This window comes from Muscardinus avellanarius (genome assembly GCF_963383645.1).
Source record: "Muscardinus avellanarius genome assembly, chromosome: 2".
Taxonomy (NCBI): Eukaryota; Metazoa; Chordata; class Mammalia; order Rodentia; family Gliridae; genus Muscardinus; species Muscardinus avellanarius.
In genome coordinates this window covers 94,325,056-94,347,310 of record NC_137787.1, presented here as the reverse complement: position 1 = coordinate 94,347,310, position 22,255 = coordinate 94,325,056, and the positions used below count along the sequence as shown (strand labels likewise).

The 22,255-nt window shown below is 34.5% G+C and overlaps 1 protein-coding gene across 1 annotated transcript in view; it reads right to left on the bottom strand.

Annotated features, from left to right (window-relative positions):
- Positions 1-22,255, bottom strand: part of LRP1B (LDL receptor related protein 1B) — a 1,956,425-nt gene that overhangs the window by 583,755 nt on the left and 1,350,415 nt on the right. Inside the window, exon 32 of the mRNA XM_080689945.1 lies at positions 20,301-20,450. Coding sequence (XP_080546071.1) covers positions 20,301-20,450 — 150 coding nt within the window. The remainder of the gene's footprint in view (positions 1-20,300; positions 20,451-22,255) is intronic.

The window sequence follows — 22,255 nt, the reverse complement described above, 5'->3', positions numbered from 1 at the left end:
AAGCAGTGCAGAACAAAGCTCAGAATTTATTTTGAAGAATTTCTGACCTTGAAGTGACAGTTACAGCCTCAAACACTTTCCTTTTCTTGTTCTGGTGAGAGACTAGCCTCACTGAGAATTGAGGGGCATCTTGGGTTACAGGGAGAAAACTTTGAAAACGGCAGGTAACTTAATTTTCAAGATGATGCCTTGACTGTGTTGAAGGTGAACTAGTATTTGACTGTGATGGAGGTGAGGAAGACAGAAAGAAGGGGGAAATTAGCTGACAAAGAAAGCAGCTCACACTGGGTGTCCTGGCACAAGTTTATAATCCCAGCACTTGAGAGGCTGAGACAGGAGGAACATGGTTCACAGACAGCCTCAGCTACTTAGTGAGGTCCCTTGCAACTCAGTGAGACCCTGTTTCAAAATAAAGACTAAAAAATAGGACTGGTAGTGTAGCTTGGAGTTAGAATGTCCCTGAGTTCCATCTGTAGTACCAGGGGAAAAAATAAATAAAAAGGCAGCTCTGACTGGCTGTTCCTTGCAGTATTTAGAAAATACGAAGTAGAGTCTAACACTTTTAAAGTGAAGTTCCCCTAAAATTATCATTTGAAAAAGAAAGATAAAGAGGGGGGCAGTCAGGGAATTGTAAGAAAAACTCAGATAATAAAATAAACTATTTGAACATTTTCATAAAATATATTTGTAGTGTGTGTGTGTGTGTGTGTGTGTGTGTGTGTGTGTGTTCGTTCCTAGAAATTAAACCCTGGGGCATTCTACCTGCAAGTAAACTCCCAGCCCTTTTTTACTTTATTTTATTTACTTATTTGTTAAATGTTAAAATAGGGTCTTCCTAAATTGTTGAGAGTCATGCTAAGCTACTGAGATTAGCCACAAAACTGCTATTCTCCTGTCTCTTGGACAAGTACTGGGATTACAGGCATAAGCCATCACACTTGGCTTGTTTTAAATACATCTGCCTTAGAGAGCCATCTCATATCACATTTGCATCTGAACTAGCCTCCTGTGTCCTCTTCCCACTCTATGTTAATAGGTTAATAGAGAGTTGGCAGCATTTTTATTTTCCAAAATGATAATTTCCAAACATATCTGCTATGGTGTGGATATAGTTTGAGCATGTTTTCAAACTGTGGAAACTTAATTTGACCATGGTGTTTAGAGGTAGGGCCTTTGGGAAGTGATTAGGATCAGATAAAGTCATCCTGGTAGAGTACCCAAGATTACATACTGGAGGCTTTGTAAGGGGGAGAGAGAAGAGGATATATACCCTCCCATGTGTCCTGTCTCATGTTATGCTCCCCACTGACATGGCACTCCACTAGCAAGAGACCATCACCAGATATGGCTCCTTGACCTTATACCTCCAGAACAAGAGCCAAATGTTAAAATGTCTCAGTTAAAAATGACCCAGTGTGTGTTAGGTGGAAAAGAAGAATTAAAGTTGCCTATGGTGATCAGTCACAAGGTTTCCTGGCCATTCTTCTAAAGCAACAATCTCTAGGATGCATGCACGATGATGATACAATAGACGGGAAATAAAATACCAGAACTTCTATCTGTATGTAATCAGAGTGAACAAGTAATATTAACTGTCTCCAGAAAATAAGTTCAGATTTCATTTTACCTTAGCATATGCACCATTTAATACCAAAAGTTTAATAGAATCATTTTTTTCTCTTAGTAAGAGGCTCAGTTTTAGCAAGGTCTATACAGAATAAAGTTAGACAATGTCAATGCCATTCCCTATTATGAACTAAATGTCCCCTCACTTAATTTGTGTCTGTGAAGTCATATGTTAAAACCCTAAAATCTATTTAAAGAGAGTATTTTGTCCCCTGTGGTACTGAGGATTGAGCCCAGGGCTGTTCAACCTATGAGCTATACTCCCAGACTTATTTTTTATCTTTATTTTGAACCAGGGTTTCCCTAAGCTGTTGAGGGCCTTGCTAAATCGCTGAGGCTGGTTGCAAACTTGCAATTCTCCTGCCTCACCCTCCCACCTGTACAAGACTTACAGGTATGTGCTACCCTGCCTGGATTGCAGAGAATTTCTTAAGGAGATAATTTAGGTTAAATAAAGTTATAAGGGTAATTCCTAAATGTTCTTATAAGAAAAAAAGACTTTAGGGGTAAGTGCACAGAGAAAGTACTGCATGAGGACCTGGTAAGAATGTATGTGATACAGTATCAAAAAACCATATCAAGAAAATTGTATACCATGACCAAGTTGGTTTCATTCCATGGATGCAAGCCTGGCTCAGTATATGCAAATCAAAAATATCATTCACCAGATAATTACAACATGACAATCTCAGTAGATGCTGAAAAAGCATTTGACAAAATCCACCTTTCATCTTAAAAACACTGCAGACAATCAGAATAGAAGAATCTTACCTTAACAACATTAAGACAAAATAAAATAAACCTAAAGCCCACATCATATTGAATGGGTAAAACCTGTGATCATTTCCTTTAAACTCAGAAACAAGATAAGGAAGCTCACTATCACCACCTGTTTTCAATAACAGTACTCAAGGCTCTTGCCAGAGCAATAAGGCAAGAGAATCATATCAAAAGATTACAAATAGAAAAAAAAACATTTAAAATTATTTCTATTTGCAGATGATCTTATGTTTATAAGACCCAAAAAACTCAGCTAAAAGACGTTCAGGGATGATAACAAATTTAGAAAAGTAGCAATATATAAAATCAATCTAAAAAAAATTTATGTCAACCATTAATCTACTAAAATATACAGAAAGCAATCTACTGAAAATATCTACACACAAATGTAACTAAGGAATTAAAATAACTCTACAATGAAAATTATAAAACACTAGAGAAAGAAATTGGAGAAAATCTTAGAAGATGGAAAGGTCTCTCATACTCTTGGATAGGCAGAATAAATATTATAAAAATGACTATTCTACCAAAAGTGATCCACAGAGTTAATGCTATCAAATGTAAATGTCATTTTTCACGAATCTAGAAAAATCAATCCTAAATTGCATATGGAGAAACAAAGGACCCAGATTAGATAAAGCAATTCTCACTAATAAGAACCTTATAGGAGCCACATGCTTGTAGTCCCAGCATTTGGGAGGCTGAGACCGGAGGATCACGGTTCGCAGACAGCCTTAGCTGCTTAGTGAGGCCCTCTGCAACTCAGTGAGACCCTGTTTCAAAATAAAGAATGAAAAAAAATTGGGCAGGGTGTGTAGCTCGGAGGGCAGATGTCTCTGGGTTCCATCACCAGACCCGTAAAAAAAAAAAAAAAAAAAAGAACCTTATGAAAATTATACCTGACTTCCAATTAAACTGTAGAGCTTTAGTAATATAAACAGCATGATATTGGAACAATAACAGATTCATAGACCAATAGAAAAGAAGGTAAAGAAACAAATCTACAGACTTACAGCAACTTATAGCAAATTGATTTTTGAGAAAGGTGCTAAAACCATTCATTAAAGAAGTCAACCACTAAGCCAAGCATGGGAAGGATGGATGGTGAGGGAATGGTGTGGGGATTGGGTAGGGGCTAACTGGGGGTAGGGGCTAACTGAGCGATGTGTGCATGTATGTCTACACAAATTATTATCCCATTATGATGTATGAATACAGTGCACCAATAAAAAATAAAAGAAAATTTTAAAAAAGAAGACAATCTTTTCAACAAATGATGTTGGGAAAAATGGTTATCCATTTGTAGAAAAATGAAATAAAATCCCTACCTCTCACCCTCCACAAGAGACAACTCAAGGATAAATCAAAGTCTTAGAAATTAGACCAGAGACTGGAGAAAGACCTTTGTGTTCCTTACTTCCAATAGTCTACATAGGAGCAAGGGTAGAAACTTTCTCAATAAGACTCCTGAAGCTCAGGAAATTAAAAAAAAAAAAGAATTAATAAATGAGATTGCATTAAACTTAAATGTTTCTGTTCATCAAAGAAAACCATCAAAATTAAAGAGAGCCTAAAAAGTGAAAAGATCTTTGCCAACTACTCTTCTGATAGAGGACTAATATCTAGAATATACAAAGTAATTAAAAGACAACACTAAAAATTTAATAAATACATGGTCAACTGTAGTAGATAGACACTTCACAAAAGAAGAAATACAAATGGTCAATAACTATATAAAATAATGTTTAACAACATCTGAAATTAGGGGAATGCAAATAAAAACTACACCAAGATTCCATCTAACCCCAATCAGAATGACAATCATCAAAACGTCAAACAACAATAAATGGTTATGAGGATGTGGGGAAATAGGAATTCTTCTACATGGTTGGTTGGACTGCAATTTGGTACACATGCTCTGGCAATCAGTGTGGAGAATCCTCTGAAAATTGAGAATGGATCCACCATATGATTCGTCTATACCACTCCTGGGTAACTTTCCAAAGGGACTGAAATTAGAATATTAAAGTGGTATGTGCATATCCATGCTTAGAACAGCAAAATTCACAATAGCCAAACTATGGAATCAACCTAAGTGCCCATTAACAGATGAACAAATTGAAAAATTGTGGGATATACATACAATGTGATTCTGCTAAGCAATAAAGAAGAACAAAATTATGTCATTTGCAGAAAAATGAATAGACCTGGAAAATATGGTATTATCACAATATATGTCATTATATACAAATTATTTCCCAACTTTGACCAGATTTTCCTTACAAATAGAATTCACCACCAACAATCTGAATAACACACTATTATAAAGAAAAAAATTATGAAATGTCTAGTTTTAATTTGCCTGAAAACGTTTTATAGAAAAATGTATTTTCAAGGGATTATCCAGATAACTTCAAAAAATAGAATATGTACCCAACTAGGAAACACAGAGGATACCAGTGGGACTCCAGATAAGGGAAGGGAAATATCAGCAAAGTTTGAATGGTAAGATAGGAGAGGAGGAAGACTGATCTTGATTAATGAGGATTTACCTCTGAACATGTGTAAAATTATGAATATGACATGGTTAACCTGGACAACCATTGGTGGGAGGGGGGAAGGGAAAACGGGGCAGGGGGAGAGGGCACCAAATATAGTTTAAATGTATACTATTTATGTTCAATAAAAAATTGTTAAAAAAATAAATAAAAATCATGGAAGAAAAAAATAGAATATGGCTAAATAATATTGAAAGTTTACTCATTGTTTATTATAATTACTTTCAATAACTATGTAGTTTCTGTTTGTTCTATTATTCCACCAATGAAAACATAAGAAATATTACAATTAAAAATTTCTCCATTAAAGGCAATACAGGAGATGATGAGGTCAAGCAATCTTTAAAAGCAGGCAAACATTTCTCCATACTTCATCTTAAAAAGTCTTTACAATTTCAAAAGTATTTTTTGTCTTGCTATCATACTAACTGAAAAAAAATCCTCTTTTTTACATAGGCTACCTATCTAAAATTTATCAAATTTTTTAGGTAATGTTCGTATCTTTATTGTAAAATAACAGGATCTTTATCTGTTCAAATATAATATCATTGGGAATCAATTCAGCACAAAAAAGTCTCATCACTGACCTTCTGAATATTGCACATCTTTAATATATCTATCTTGACAATTACATATAATGATTTACACTTGTTTTTCTTTTTCATTTTTTTGCAATACTGGAAATAGAGCATTCTACATCTCAGGTACACCCCTATTACTATTTTTTATTCTTTATTTTGAAACAGGTTTCACTAAGTTGCAGAGGGCCTCACTAAGTAGCTGAGGCTGGCTGTGAACCCAAGGTCTTCCTGTCTCAACCTTCCAAGTGTGTCACCAAGCCTAGCTACACCTCTGAATTTAAAACCAAAATGCATAGTATTTTTTAAGTTGCACACAATTATGGCTTCTGTATTTTTTTTATACCACTCAAGATGTTTTTTGAATGGCTACAGTTTTAATATGGGACAATAATAATCAAAGATAAATTGCTATATACATTTATTCAACTATATCACATATAATATTATTTTTATACTGCATTAGATTGTGCTGATATATATTAGGAAAAGAGAAAATAAATTTAATATATTGATATTGGAGCACAAATTATTTTTTAGTCTCTACCAAAATCAAGGTATATAGAGCCCCAGAAAATTCTTTGATCAGATGTTATCTACACAAGTATAGTTTGAGCTAACATAAATTGCCCAGAAAAGAAGCTGGTTAGATTCAGTTTGAATGAATGATTTTCAGCAGATCATGACATGATTCTAAGATATACTTAAAACTCAACATGAGCTGACATACTATTTAGCAGATATCAGAAAGAACTTCTTTAATTCTTTTGACTCATTCTCGGGTTCTAATTAAAATGCATTTCAGAAATAAGCAATTTGTGAACTTTGAATTGTTTTATTATTCTGACCAACTTGGTATAATTTCAAATTGTCCTATACTGCTCAGGATGTGTTCTTCTTTTGTTCTGTATATACACATGGTACACATTTTCTGCCCATTAGTAATATGTAGCTGTTTCTGATATCAGATTGACTACCTATTGTAGCTCAGTGCTGAGTTCAAGTTCTCTTATTTTACTCAATAATGATCTCAAAACACAAGAATAGTGATGCAATTCAGATATGCCAAATAGGTAAAAATTCTCCATTTAATAAGAGAAATAACTGCAAGATAAAATTGCTAAGAACTACTAAGAACAAATATATATATAAGAAATTGTGAAGAAAGAAAAATTGATGTTAGCTTTGCTGCTGCACTTAAACTCACTACATATCATGTAAACATGGTGTCATCTCAGCACAGGAAGAAAGGTGAGTATAATCAGATATTTTGAAAGAAAGAAAGAGAGCATTCATACATTTTTTATTACAGAATTTTAATTGTTCTATTTTTACTATTAGCAATTGTTTTTAATCCTATTTTTATTTTTTATTTTTAGTACTGGGGATGGAACCCAGGGGCATTCTACCTCCAAGCTACACCCCCAGGCCTATTTTTTATTCTTTATTTTAAAACAGGGTCCCACTGAGTTGCAAAGGGCCTAAGTAGCTGAGGCTAACCACGAAACATAATCCTCATGTCTCAGCCTCCTGAATGCTGGGATTACGAGCGTGAGTCACCACACCTGGTTGCACTATGGCTTTTGCATGCTATACCCAAGAATAAAAGAGGAGTACTGTAATTCAATCATTTATTATAAAAAATCTAAAGCATTCTATGTCACTTTCTATTCTAAAAATGTGGCTACTTTCTAAATTAAAAGAAAAATATGAGCAATATAAAACAGTTACTCCCTTTTTGTTTATTTGTTTATTTATTTATTTATTTTGCGGGTCTGGGAATGGAACCCGGAGGCATTCGGCCTCCAAGCTACACCCCCATGCCCAATTTTTTATTCTTTATTTTGAAACAGGGTCTCACTGAGTTGGGGAGGGCCTCACTAAGTAGCTGAGGCTGTCTGCGAACCATGATCCTCTGGTCTCAGCCTCCCAAATGCTGGGATTACAAGTGTATGTCACAACACCTGGCTCCCCTGTTTGTTTTGTGTCAGACTTTTCTGTCACTTCAGCCAAAGTACCTGACAAGCACAACTTAGAGGAAGCAAAGTTTATTTGGCTCACAGTTTCCGAAGTTCAGTCCACATTTGGCTGGCTCCAAGACAGAAACTGCAGTAGTGGTGCGTGTGGCGGAGAGAACCCACCCTTACATCATTGCAGGCAGAAGCAGAGAGCGAGAGGAGTGGGTGAGGAACCTACACAGTCCTCAAAGCTACATGCTCAGGGACCCCTCCAACCATGTCTCATCTCTGAACCTGGCTGCATAACGTAACATATGACTTCTGAGGGCTATTTTAAAATCCAAACTGTACTATCTCAAAACTCAAAAAATTAAACATATCAAATGTACATGTTTCTATCCATAGACAATGTAATCTTTGTCCTGAAAATGAATCTAGATAAAATTCACATATAGCAGTTTACAAATGGGAATGCCTATCTAATGATTTTAGGAATAAAAAGCTTAGATAATTCAATTATTCCATTAGGTTAATGAGAACATTCTCTGACCCTAATTATAATCTGGTTACAAAAATAGTCCTATGATGTATTCTGCAATTGTATTTATCCATTCTGGTAGGTAATTAGTATTAAGAGCAACATATTGGAACACAGCATTTTAAGGTGACAAAAATTGCTGGAAAAGTATCACATATAGTCCTTTAGAGATTTCAATCCATACATTTAATGTAAATTTTGATGGGCTATTACTTTTCATTAATGCTGGTTTGAGTACTTAGAGTAGACAACTATGTACTGTCTGTAGTGCTGGGCAAATTGCCTGGATATACTTCATATATTACTTTTACTTTAATGAATAGCGTTATGGCAATTAGAAGAGTGATGGCCTAGAAAATTTAGGTAGATATATTTGAAGTTCCTTGAGTTAAGTGACATTGCAAAGTGTGCTCCACAGAGTGACATAGTTTTTAAAAGTATGCTTTGAAAGCAGAAACCTTTAAGATCTATAGTATAATCATAGTGCATTTGAAATAAACTAGATTGTATATATCAAATTACAGATAGAAGTGGAATACAAGTATAACATAAATCACTGAATATTTTGCTGAAAAGTTGTTGTAAACACCATTTTAAAGTAAATAGGATACTATTTGATTATTCTCAAATGATATGTTATTTGCTAAGCTTTTCACTATTTTTATTTTTTTAAGTATAATGGGCTTACATAACTCAGCTTGGTATAATCACTATAATAATTCTACAAAAACCCAATATAATTCCATAAGTGATCACCCACACATCAAAGAAAATTAAGTTTTCTAATCCCTGAGACAGGCAGCAACTAGAATTACTTTTCTAATTTGTTTTAAAGACTTAATTAAAATAACTATTCTCAAGCATTATATTATATGCTCCATGAATGCTTTCTACTGAGTAATATTTCATAAACACATGATTTCAGAAAACTGTTGTCTAGAGATAATTTTCTTCCTCAAAAGTCAATCTTTTTAAGTAAGTTATTTTTTAATCTACCTAATTTTAACTGGTAAAATATTATTCTATAAACATTAATCATTCAAGCTTTTAATTTAAGAACATTTGAAATTGAGCAACAAACAAGGAATTTTTTCAAGTTTTTTCTAAGTAATTATAATTATTTTCTTCATTTTGGGGATTTTATGGCTTACTGTTTTTATGAACATTAACTGTACAAGCTTGAAATAATTGTGTTTACCAAAATTTCTTTCCTATTGAAATGCAAAACCATTAATAGCAACATTGGGAATAATAAATTGGAAATAAAGCAAAACACGTGCAGTGGAACTAATTTAATCATCATTAAGGATTTTTCATACACATGAAGCTACAAGCAGTCATTTAAAAAGTGAAGTTATTGTAGATTACTACTTTAAGTTCAAATAAGTTAACAACATATTCTACTTAGATGCTAATGAGGGCCGTAAAACCACATAGATTTATCAGGTATTTTTTAATGCATAAGGTTCCACAGAGGAGGAAAGCAATTTCTACTCTTGTGGTATTAGGAGAAAAAAAGAAAAATAAAAGATTTAAGCTCTCTTTTTAGAGCAATCATGTTTTACATTTTGGCTAATTAGTCAGACTCGTTATCTTTGCTTTTTTTTTTTCTTTGTGTTTTTGGAGCTGGATTGAACCCAGGGCTCTGCACATGCTTAAGCTCACTAAGCTCTATCTCAGCCCACATTTTCATTTTCATTCTTTGGTCTCTTTTCCTTCTGTGCTCTTCCTCAGATACCTGAGTGATTCACTCCAATTTTTTGTTTGTCATTTTCCAGCACGACTTGCTATGATATGACCTCTCTACTTAAAATTGTAATTTGTCAGGTAGGTATGGTGACACATGCTTGTAATCTACCTTTTATTTGAAGTCTTCTCTACCCGTAATTCAGCCAAGAGCACAAATCCAGGTAAAGTGTCCTTTTCATCTGTCTTACCCGTCCTATATCTCTTAGGTTTGCTGTTCTTGGTTTCTTGACTGCCCTCTGTGTTTATCAGCTACTCTAATGGGTAAAATATCATCTACCTTTGGCGATGTATCTTCAATATGATTTGATATATTCCTCAATATGATTTATTTTCTACTCAGAACCTATTTGTATTTCCTAATGTAGTGTATGTGTGTGTGTGTGTGTGTGTGTGTGTGTGTGTACATGCCCATGTGCATTAGGAAATAAACTCAGGGTCTCATGCATGCAATGCAAGTGTGCTACCACTGAGTGCTATATCTGAGCTATACATTGCAAACCCTAGGATAGTTTTTTTTTTTTTTGTATCTTGCAATAACCATATGCAAACATGCCTCACTTACTTGAAAGACTGAGACAGGAGGACTGCAGGCTCTCAGCTAGCCTCAGTAACTTGGTGAGGCTCTCCACAATTTAGTGAGACCCTGTTTCAAAATGAAAAAACAATTTAGTGATAATTTGTTTCAAAATAAAAAAATAAAACAGGGTTGGGGATATATCTCAAAGGCAGAATGCCCCTGAGTTCAAACCCCAGTATCACACACACACCAGAAAAATGTAATTTGTCTGCCACTTTTTTTCTCTGATATAATGTATTCTCAAATGTATTTGGGAATTGAAGAAAGAAGCTGGCCCAGTTTCTCTGAGCTCAATAGTACATTCTGGAGAATTGAAGAACTATTGTGGGGGGAAAAATCAGGACAAAAGAGGCTTTGGAAGGAGGACTCAATCCCTGATAACATGCAATCCATTTTGACCCCTTGGCTAGCTGCTACAAAACGCTGTAGAGTTTCCAATCTCTTTAAATAATAAAACTTTTATTTCAAATATAGTTTTCTATAAAAGCCTATTATATTAGTCCCACTCCTCAAAACAATATCCCAACAAGAAGAGATGCACAGGTTGTATTACACTAGGCAACTGCACAAAAGTCCCCGGTTTCTGTCGGTCATAGTTAACAACCCACAGAAAAGGACACCTCAGCCAGTGATTGATTTAAATTACATTCAGAAAATAAGAATATAGAAACTTAAAGTTTTTAGCTGGGCATAGTGGAGCACGACTTTATCTCCCAGTACTTGGGAGGCTGAGACAGGAGGATCACAGGTTCCAGACCAACCTCAGCACCTTAGCACACATCTGTAATTCCAGATTTTCTAGAAGCTGATGAAGATTCCAAGTTCAGATTCAGCCTGGGCAATTTAGGCAGATCTTTTTCAAAGTAAAATATATAAAAGGACTGTTGATATTGCTCTGTGGTAGAGCCCCCCTGAGTTCGAACACAGGTACTGAAATAAATAAATGGACAAACAAACAAACAAACAAATAACAGAGGGAAAGATGTCTTAAGGTGGACTACTGAGCTATAATTTTTGAGGTATCAGACTCTTCACCATTTTAGAAGACAGCATATAGAATCCCTTCAGACTAGATTTCAATGTGAATCTGGAAGAGTCCAGAATGAGGATCTCAACAAGATTAAATACTTCAGACCTCAGCTTGCTACTTGTCATCATTTATACTGTTCTGTAGATGTCATGATAACTTGCCACAATAATTTGTCTTCAGAAACACGGCAGGAAAAAGGATTTGTGATGATTTCTTTATCGCAATTTTACTAGGTTTTTTTTATTATATGTACACTTTAAATTCTCTACCACTATTTATAAAGCTGATGAAAATCATACTCAAAGCGCAAATTGAACACTAGACATGATTTATCTTTAAAGAGTTCTAATGTTATTTATTTTACTAAATAATATTTTAAAAAATACAGATACAAGTTTTAAGACATATTATTGAGAAACTGAGAGCTTGTGTTAATGTGGTAAAATTTAACATTTTGCTTTTTACTGTTTCTCAAGGGTTTTCAGTTAGCAGAGGGGTTAGGCAACTGGGAAGGCCTCATCACAGGAAGTCTAGTGGGAGCATTTGAAACAATTAATCCTCAACAATATTAATACTGTGTTCATTCTTAAGCAAATGAATATGACATTCCCTGATAGTCAGATGGTGTCTAGAAGCACTTTAATCAGACAGCCTGGCTTTTCCCAGGAGTGGATTACCCATGTGCTCTGACTCTTCATAGCAGCTATTATGATGGCTTGCAGTGTGCAAGGCAAGCCCAGAAAAAATGTGAACAAACATCTTCGTGGGTTACAGTTGATAAAACCTTTCAATGGCTCCATAAGTGTGGATTATTAGCTTACCTTTTTAACAATAATATAAAACAAGTATTTTGTGCATAATCCAATCAAAAGAAGCCAATTTCTCTTTTTGGAGAAGTATAGGTCCAAAACTGTTTCTGACAAGAGATTGAAAGAACATGTAGAACCTGCCATTGCCCTTCCCCAGTTGATTCCAAGAGTAACAAAAATTAAATCTCTTTCTAATATGTACTTATTAATCCCAATTCTAGTAAATTGGTTCTTGAAAATATCAATACTATATCTAATTTGGGTTGATAACAAAAAAATCAGTTGAAAAAGCTTAAATATTTGTAGACATATTGTAAATCCTTTTACCATTTTGTTTTTAAATGTGACTCAAGGTTTCCATTCTTAACTTTAGAAGTTGCTGGCATATGGCAAGTGATTCTTAGATTAAATGGAACCTAGCTAATTACAGTAAATACAAAGATATTCAAAGATCAGTAACTTAAAAATGTTTTGTTGTAAAAAAAATAAATCCAATGGTCATGTCTACAAGTAGGCTGCACATTAGCTGAGATGGGGAAAAAAAATCCAAGATCTCAACTAAAGCTCAAACTAAATAATTTTCCTAATTTTATAAAACAGGTTGATATAACTGATAATGACATCAAATAAAGTTGATTATGCCCCAATAGTTTATATTCATAATTTCCATTGTCTCTTTTGAATTACTTCAATTTTTCTAATGGCTTACAATGACATCTTCCACCCTAAATTAACTTATTATTGACAAAATCATGCAAGATTAAAATGTGACTCAGGTTGCCAAACTTCATATTTTCATTAAGTTCTAGAGTTAAGTAATTGTCACTGTCCCAGATTGCTTAAACAGTTGGTTAACAGTAGGGATCTAACGTAGACTTAAATGGTAACCAGTGATCTTTAGTTAAGCATAAATGTCTGTCATTTTATCACATAATGGAGACTCCTAACTTGTGTCATATAGATATAGATATAGATACAGATAGATAGACAAGGTATAAACATATATATATATATATATATATATATATATATATATATATATTAAAGTGAACTTTATATGTTGGACTTCAAACTCCAACATGATGTTTCTAGGTAGTGGGGCATTTGGGAAGTATATAGGTTATGGGGTAGAGTCCTTGTGGATGGGTTTAGCACCCTTAAAATGAGACACTAGAAAGCATCTGTGTATTCTCTCTTTCTCGCTCTTCTCTCTCACTTTCCATCTTTTGAAAATACACAAAGTCAGCAGTCTGTACCCCACAAGGCCCTCTTGAGAACCTGACCATGGTGGCACCTAGATTGCAGACTTCCAGACTCCACACCATGACAAAGAAAATATTGTTTTTTATAAGCCACCATTCCTTTATATTTTGTTATAGCAACCCAAACTATGACATATTAAAATATATAAATATAAGTATATACCCTTGGCGGTCATGATAACTTTGGAATCCTTATCTACAAATATCAAGATAAGTATAATATCCATAGATCATTAGCACTCTAGAACAGTAACAATAGTATTAGATACACAATGGAATTTCAATTTAAATGATAGTAGCAGTATATGCAGTAGAGTAGCAGAGAACAATGAGCAACCAGCTCATAGGGAATGAGTGTGGAGTGGACAGGAAAATATGAGCTGGAACTTATCGTGTTACCCAGGACTCAAACTCCTGACCTGGCAAAACTTGACAAATTACTACAGGACACATTCTATTCCAGTATAAAGTCATCTGTAACTAACTCATTTGCTGAGCATTAAATCCACAAATGCCAATGATTTTCTACATAAACAGAGAATTAATTGGGTTTATTTAGTACCTGTACTCCTATTTTAAATCTGTGATCTATTTGCACTCAAGTTTCTCTTCCCTGCCCCAAATGTACTAAATACAAATAAAATATCATGCTGCTATTTTCTGATTTTTGTTAATTTTTTCTCCAAGTACCAATAAGCTCATTTCTTTCAGTCTACTTCTTTTCTCTCGTCTTTATAAGCTATTTTTCTTTCTCTTCAGCATAAAAATAACACAGGCAGTTTGTCTCCAACAATAAACATGAATAGCAGAAAGGAATAGTATGTTCAATGAAATCCATAAACAATCAAAACATCCTAAATTTAGTGGATAATTTTAGTCTTCCCTTCCTCACAAAAGTACATCACACTAAACAACAACTATTAATTTGAGTTTACTTCACTATCTCCAGCTGACATTAAAAACCAGGACAATGTCAAAGCTATTAAAAAAGAGACCAGGCATGGTAACCACCCTGCAATGCAAGTACTTGGGAGGCTGAGACAGAAGCATCATAGGTTTGAGGAAGACAGCCTCGGGAACTTAGTCAGATTCTCAGTAACCTAGTAAGACCCTGTTTTAAAACAAAAAGTAAAAAGGGCAGGAGGTGTAGCTCAGATACAGAATATCTTTGGGTTCAATCTTGGTACCATAAAATAAATAAATAAATAAATAAATAAATAAATAAATAAATAAAAGGTGATTTGAAAAAAAAAATCCCCAAACACCCATATCTGAAGCTAGATAACAAATAGTTGAATAGCGTATAACTGACTTCCAACTATTTATGATACTAATTATTTTAAAATATATAAATAGGAGCATAATTTCATGAAGACAGTATATTTATAAAAGGAAAATCCCTTAAAACTGGCTAAATACTTAAAAATACAAGAGATGGAGGTAGATACCACTTAGAAGGCATTAGTTATTGTATTTTAAAGCTTCTGCTTTAATTATGATATTTTATTTAGTATTTTAAAAGTTGAGAAAAGACAATTGACATGATCGCCTTTAGAAATGGGAAAAAAATTGATGTTCAAAGTTAGAGGCTCATCAGGAACTTGCAAGGTGTCAAGAGTCTCATCAAGCAGTCATTGTATCCAGGGTGTAAATTGCTTCTGACCAGGTGAACTCTCTGCCTCACAGGAGAACAGAAGAAGCACACACAATACTCTCTATTTGGACTAGGAGAAACTTAAAAGATTTTTAAACTGATAAGCTATTAGAATCATATGAAAAGACTATCTCAATGTAATTGTATTAATTTTCATATTTTTAAAACAAAGGAGCTCGGCATGGTGCATGCTTGTAATCCCAGCATTTAGGAGACTTAGATAGGAGGAGAAAGGTTCAAGGACAGCCTCAGGTACTTAGTGAGGCCCTTTGCAACTCAATGAGACCCTGTTTTAAGATAAAGAACAAAGCTGGGAGTGGTGGCCCAGGTTTGTAATCCCCTCACTTGGGAGGCAGAGACAGGAGGATCACACAGGTTCAAAGCCAGCTGCACTAGCGTCAGAGACCCAGTTTCCAAATTTAAAAAAAGTATAATAATAGGTCTCGGAGTGTAGCCCAGAGGTAGAAGGGTTTCCAGGAACACCAGTACCACACAAAAAAAAAAAAAAAAAAAAAAAAAATCAGCTAGAGGTGTAGCTTGGAGGTAGAATGCCCCTGGGTTCTATCCTAAGTACTTCCAAAAAAAAAAAAAAAAAAAAAAAGTTTTTGTGAATCAGAAATCTAGAAGTAGCTATGGGGCTGGTTCTGGTTTGGAATCTCTCTAAGCTCCTGATTACAAGATGACTCCCCTACTTGCTGTGTGCTGCAGATCTTTTTGTGATGTATGTTGTTCTTCTTGGGATGCTTGGGTCTCCTCACAACATGGCAGCTGGTTTTGCCCAAGAGACAGGGCAAGCAGCAAGTCACAAGCCTTTTATGACTTTGTCTCCACGGTCACATGTCACTTCTTTTGCCTTATTCTATTATTTAAAGGAATCCCTAAGTTGAATCTTCACTCAAAGGGAGGGAAACTAAGTTTTACTTCTTGACAAGAGAAATATTAAAGCATATATAAGGTAATCTTGATTCTAATGTCTTGGGGTTGGCAGAATCATCAAATAACTGCTTTATTTTTATCTAGAAATTGCCAGATACCAACCACTATATCTAACTTTAGAATTCCAAAGCTAGTTTTAATTTATGTTGTGTATAATGTTCCGCGTAAAACTTGAAATCCCATATGTTACAATGTATAATTATTTTTTGTGGTACTGGGAAGCCCTTCTACCTCCAGGCTACACTCCCAGACACCTATTTTTTATATTTTTATTTGGAAACAGGGTCTCTTAAGCCAGCAAGGCTGGCTTCGAACCTGTGAGATCCTTCTGTCTCCGCCTCCCAAGTGCAGGGATTAAAAGCGTGTGCCACCACGCCTGGCTTTATAATTCTTGAGGATTGAGAGTTGTTTAAAAATATATAATAATGAAGCTTTAGGAAAATCACTCTTACATTTTAGTGAAACACAAAATTTCAGATATTTTATTATCCCCCATTGATTAACTAGCTTCTCTGGGGAGCTGGCAAACAACACACTCATAAAAACAAATCACTCTATAACACAATTAGTCTTGGCTTCTGGTTGTGCAATTTCAGTATTACTCATCACCAGTAACTCCCTAGAGAGTAGTGAGGTTGCTCTGTTTTACTATTTTATTGCTATTTATGACTATAATCTGCATCCTCTGTGGAAAGCAATCATCACCCTTTTCTCCATTCTCAAAGAAACTGAGGAAAAGTTCGGTAAAAAGGAGGGAAACCTGGCAGAAGAGAAAGTTCAGAGCTTGCCAGGGAAATTTGTAGAGATTCCTTCCTTGCTTCTCTTTGGTAAAGTATATTATGGTTCAAACCCTAGACTCCTATATGCAGTCTGACAGATCCAGCTAGTGTGTTGTCAGTAGAGTCCTTATTAGCTTTTGCTATATTTATTTTAATTTTGCAAGGTTAATCAAATTGTAGTGCCGGAAAGCAGTACTACCACTCACTTACTAAAAGGTTTTAATTTGTGCAAAGTTAGGTTCCATGAAGGGCTGGTGTCATATCAGATTCATAACACTAATACAATATAGGCATTAGGATCTCACCCTAACTTTCCTTCTTGGATTTTATCAGTGAAGAAACCTGAGTTTCTTTTTTACTAAAGTTGACTACCTGCTCCATTTTTTTAGGACTATTTTCATAGTCCTGAGTTTTCTAAGTTTGGCATTAAGAACCAGGTCATAGTATTTATATTAGGAAAAATAAATCTTCATAAAATCTTAGATTTTTCTACAAAGTCAAGTTTTTATAATATATACTATATATATTATATGCCATGTAAAATGTAAATAATAGTTACTAAAATGTCAATGAATTTGCTTGAAATGTTATGAGTGATTTTTAACATGTTCCCTATAATGTATTAGGTTATTTTATATTGTTTGCTAGTTTGGGTTGATTTCATAAAGTATATTTGAATTTAGTTTTTGAAAACATGAGTAATTATTCAACCACTTTCAGAATTGAATCACTGCTCATTTTGTTCAAGTACTTTAAATATGTAAAAATACATATAAAACAAATGTTCCTGTTAATTTGGCAAAGCTAAGAAATATAAGAATACCATTCCAAAAAATGGGGGGGGGTGGTACTGGGGTTCCTGGAAACCCTTCTACCTCTGGGCTATACTTCCAGACCTATTTTATATTTTCATTTGGAAACAGTCTCTTAAGCCAGAGAGGCTGGCTTTGATCCTCATGTCTCAGCCTCCCAAGCACAGGGATTACAAGCATACGCCACCACGCCCAGTGCTTAAGAATACCATTTTTAAATTGTCTTATAGACTTCTTAGAACAACTTTAATCAAATTACTATTTTAAAGTAACCCACCTTTCATGTACAATGTGTGTGTGTGTGTGTGTGTGTGTGTGTGTGTGTGTGTGTGTATGAGCAGCTTCTGGACACAAGCCAGAAGACTTTCAACAGGTTGGTATACAAACGGTTCAGTATTGCCCAAAGGCTAGAGAGAAAATCGGAGACTTTTGTTTAAAGGTAATTCAGGGTTTTTTTTTTTTACAACTTTACATTTCTCCTCTTGAAAAAAACAACAACTATTTTTAAAAATTCAGCCTCTAGAAATAATTTAGACAACACTTTCATGAAAGTGATTATAGAATAGTGATTTAAGAAAAGCTGCAACTAAAGAGAGCCACTACAACTAATGGAGGATAACATCAGATATCTGGAAATATCCACCTAGGTGAAATTAGATAATATATTATGCATCAAATTAAGTGGCACAAGATTCCAATTTTGACATTTGTATGGAACTGACCATTTTTAAAAGTGTATTCACATACACCTCCAAATTTTGTGAAACAGGCAAATATATTTAATATCTGTATTTTCCAACTATAAAAACTGATAGATCATTATAATACTTAATAATAGGTTAACACACATATGTTTCTTTTATACAAAAGAAAAAAGGAGACTCTTCTATCTCATATAATAATGTGCAATATCTAAACATTTCCACTTTTCCTTAATTTTTTAATTTATTTTATTGGTACATTGTAGTCATACGTTTTAATGGAGTACAAGATGGTAGAGGCACACATGCACACATCACTCATTTAGCCCTTCCGTAGTTACCAGCCCACTCCCTCCCACCTCCCTCCTTCTCATGTTTGGTTTAGTGATCGTCTCTGATATGTTTGTGAATATATATCATGTATATTAGGGAATTTTTCTCTTCCTCCCTACCATCATCCTCAGGTTGCTTTATTTGCTCATCTATGATTTCTCCTTCTTTGTCTAGTTTTTACTATGACCCATTTTCTCCCTAGCTTCTGCATATTAGAGAGAGTATCTGATTCTGATTAGAAATAAAAGCTAATACATTTTTCCTAGAAAATAAATTTTCAAATAAAGCTTACATATAAGTGTATAATTCTCTCTCTTATATAGAGTTACATATATATATATATATATATATATATATATATATATATATATTCATGATCATTCATTACCTAAATAAATAAATACCTCACATTAAATTTAGGAAGTGGTGAAAGGGTTAAAAGATTAAAGAATATAGAATTTATAGAATGAGAAACCTATCTGATTATCTACATAAATAAACTTAAAAATATATTCAAGCTAGCTGGGCATGGTGGCACACGCTCAGCTTGGGAGGCTGAGACAAGAGGATTCAGGTTTACCACCAGTCTCAGCTATTTAGTGAGGCCCTTTGCAACTAAGTGAGACCCTGTTTAAAAATTAAAAAAATAAAAAATAGGGCTGGGTATATATTCAAGCTGGGAGTGGTGGTGCATGCTTTTAATGTCAATACTTGAGGGGCTGAAACAGGAGGATTCCAGGTTGGAGGACAGCCTCAGCAAATCGTGAGACTTTCATCAACCTAGCAAGACCCTATTTCCAAATAAAAATAAAATATGACTAAAGTATAGCTTGGAGGTATTGCTTGGGTTCAATCCTTAGTGCCACATACAAAAAGTAAGCAAATAAAAATTAAAAATATATATCCAAACTGCTTTTCATAAGCAGTATAACTTTTTAAAGGTATCCTGACTACATCATAGTATTTAGAATTGCAAATGAAGCAAAGTAATTTTTCTCTTTTCTGTTAATGAAATGTAACCACTGACATTCCTGTGTCAGTGGAATATTAATCTCCATAGGCTGATCTACCATGAGTTTTAGCTTAGGGTCCACCATTCAAAACATAAAATTGCAGGCATCCTCACTAGAGGATTTGAGGGAAGGGGAAATAATTTCTTACATCTTTAAAAAAATTCAAACTATATTTTCAAATTAAAATTTACATTTTAAAATTAGTTTATATATCAACATGTTAGTTGATGATATGTTCTATGGGAAACCATGCCTTTTTCTTAGCTTCCTAATCACCTGAGATGCTTCCCACCCTTTTATTTTTCCCCCCACCCTTTTATTTTTTTTCCCTCAGGAGACTATAAGAATATATAAGTCTCAGTAAGTCAAGAATCAATCACCTTAAAGTTAGTATTATGACCAGCATTAAGTTCTTGATCTGAATAATCTTTTGTGTCTGTTTTCCAAAGTTTAGAAAAATGAAGCAAAAACATTCTCATAGAGATGTGCAATTTGAATGTGCTTTTGGTGTTAATGGAGCAGTAACTTTTTCAAGCTTTTAACACATCATAATTCATCAGCTTCCAATCAATAAGCAGCATTCTGTTCATAGAATCATTGCACTTACCCATGATGGTTAAGGCCGTAGCTTTTGTTAATTCTTCTTTCATTGACTCTATTACTTCTAAATTACCCCCATCCAGGTTGCATCTATTTATGGTTCCATTTCCTGAACTGATCCAGTAAAGCTTATTTTCCACATAGTCTATCGATAGACCTGTAATTAAATTATACAGCTTAGACATCAGAGCAACCACTTCAGAAGCAATATTTACCCAGAGCCACTGGATTTGAGAGAGGGGGAAATAATTTAAACGGCCAGATTTTTGTCTTAAAAATAAGACCATACTAAAGCATTTGAGGCAACTTAACATAATTAAATTTATAGAGATCATAATTGCATTGTGAGTCATATTTGAATGCCAGCTTTTAATTACAGTTAAATACAATATGTCTTAACCTCCAGCACAGTAAAACAAAGAGTTTATTAACCTTCAAAAACTAAGACTAGTCTAAAAGAGAAATAGTGATAGATTGTCTAAACTGGCTGAGAAGCAGCATACTTTGATAAGTATTCACAGTTACTTCTGTTGATTGTCAAAGCAGTGTATTGACATTGAGAGGAATGACTGCTTCATATTATACTTAAGAGAAAGAGTGTCCAGAGTTCTTTAGAAATCTGTGTTCTCACTACACATCTACTTAATTACTGGCATGCTCAGCAAGATCAGGACCCACCGTGTAACAGTAAGTCTGTGGTTTCACATTGGCCTTTGTGACCCATAACTACCAGTGGAAAAGCTCATATGTACTGCTCTTCTGGCATACAAAGCAGCCATCTGTTCTTGGAACTCATTCAGACAATGAAGTGAGAAAACCACATATAACCACTACTTTACAAAAAAGAATTAAGATGAAAAAGATGAAGGAAGGAAGATTAGAGAGAACACTATGATCTCACATACACTGAGAGAGGGTCAAACACAGCCTGAGTAACAGTGAGTTTCACGCTAGAGAATGGCTTGATTTACCAGACCAATTTTAATTAAGTAGAAATAATCCAAAATATCTACACAGTGAGTTTCAGTGAGTTTCACGCTAGAGAATGGCTTGATTTACCAGACCAATTTTAATTAAGTAGAAATAATCCAAAATATCTACACACTATATAAGCTATTTTCTAGTATGTTTTGCTAATGATGTCTGGAAGACCCACCAGAAAAATTATAAAATATATAATTAGGTATTACAGGAATGCAGTTTGAAGATTTTTTATGTCAATAGTAGATTATTGGCTCTAACTACTAAGGCAAAACGGCCAAAAATTATCACTGGGTGGGCATGGTAGTACATACCTGTAATCTCTTGTGTGGAAGGGTAAAATAGGGGGATACCAGGTTTGCAACTATCCTCAGCAACTCAGAAGCCTCAGCTTAGAAATACTCAGTTTCAAAATAAAAATAAACCAGGCATGGTAGCACACGTTTGTAATCCTAGCATTCGGGAGGTTGAGACCAAAGGAACATGGTTCATGGGCAGCCTCAGCTACTTAGCAAGACCCTTCACAACTCAGTGAGCCCCTGTTTTATAAAATAAATAAATAAATAAATAAATAAATAAATAGCTGGGTGTGATGGCGCAGGGTTTTCATCCCAGCATTTGGGAGGCTGAAACAGGACGATCCCGGTTCCCAGCCAGCCTCAGCTACTCAGTGAGGGCATTTGCCAATCAGTGAGACCCTATTTCAAAATAAAGAATAAAAAATAGGGATGAGGTTGTAGCTCAGAGGTAGAATGCCCCTGAATTCCATCCTAAGTACCACAAAAAAAAAATTAAAAAATTAAAAAATCGAAGACTAAAAAATAGGGCTGAGGTGTCATTCAGAGGTAGAATGCCTCTGGGTTCCATCCCCATTACTGCGATAAATAAATAAACAAACAGATAAATAAATAAACAAACAAATACATAAAAAATAAAATATGGCTAAGATTATAGCTCAGAGGTAGAATGTTCCTGGGTTCA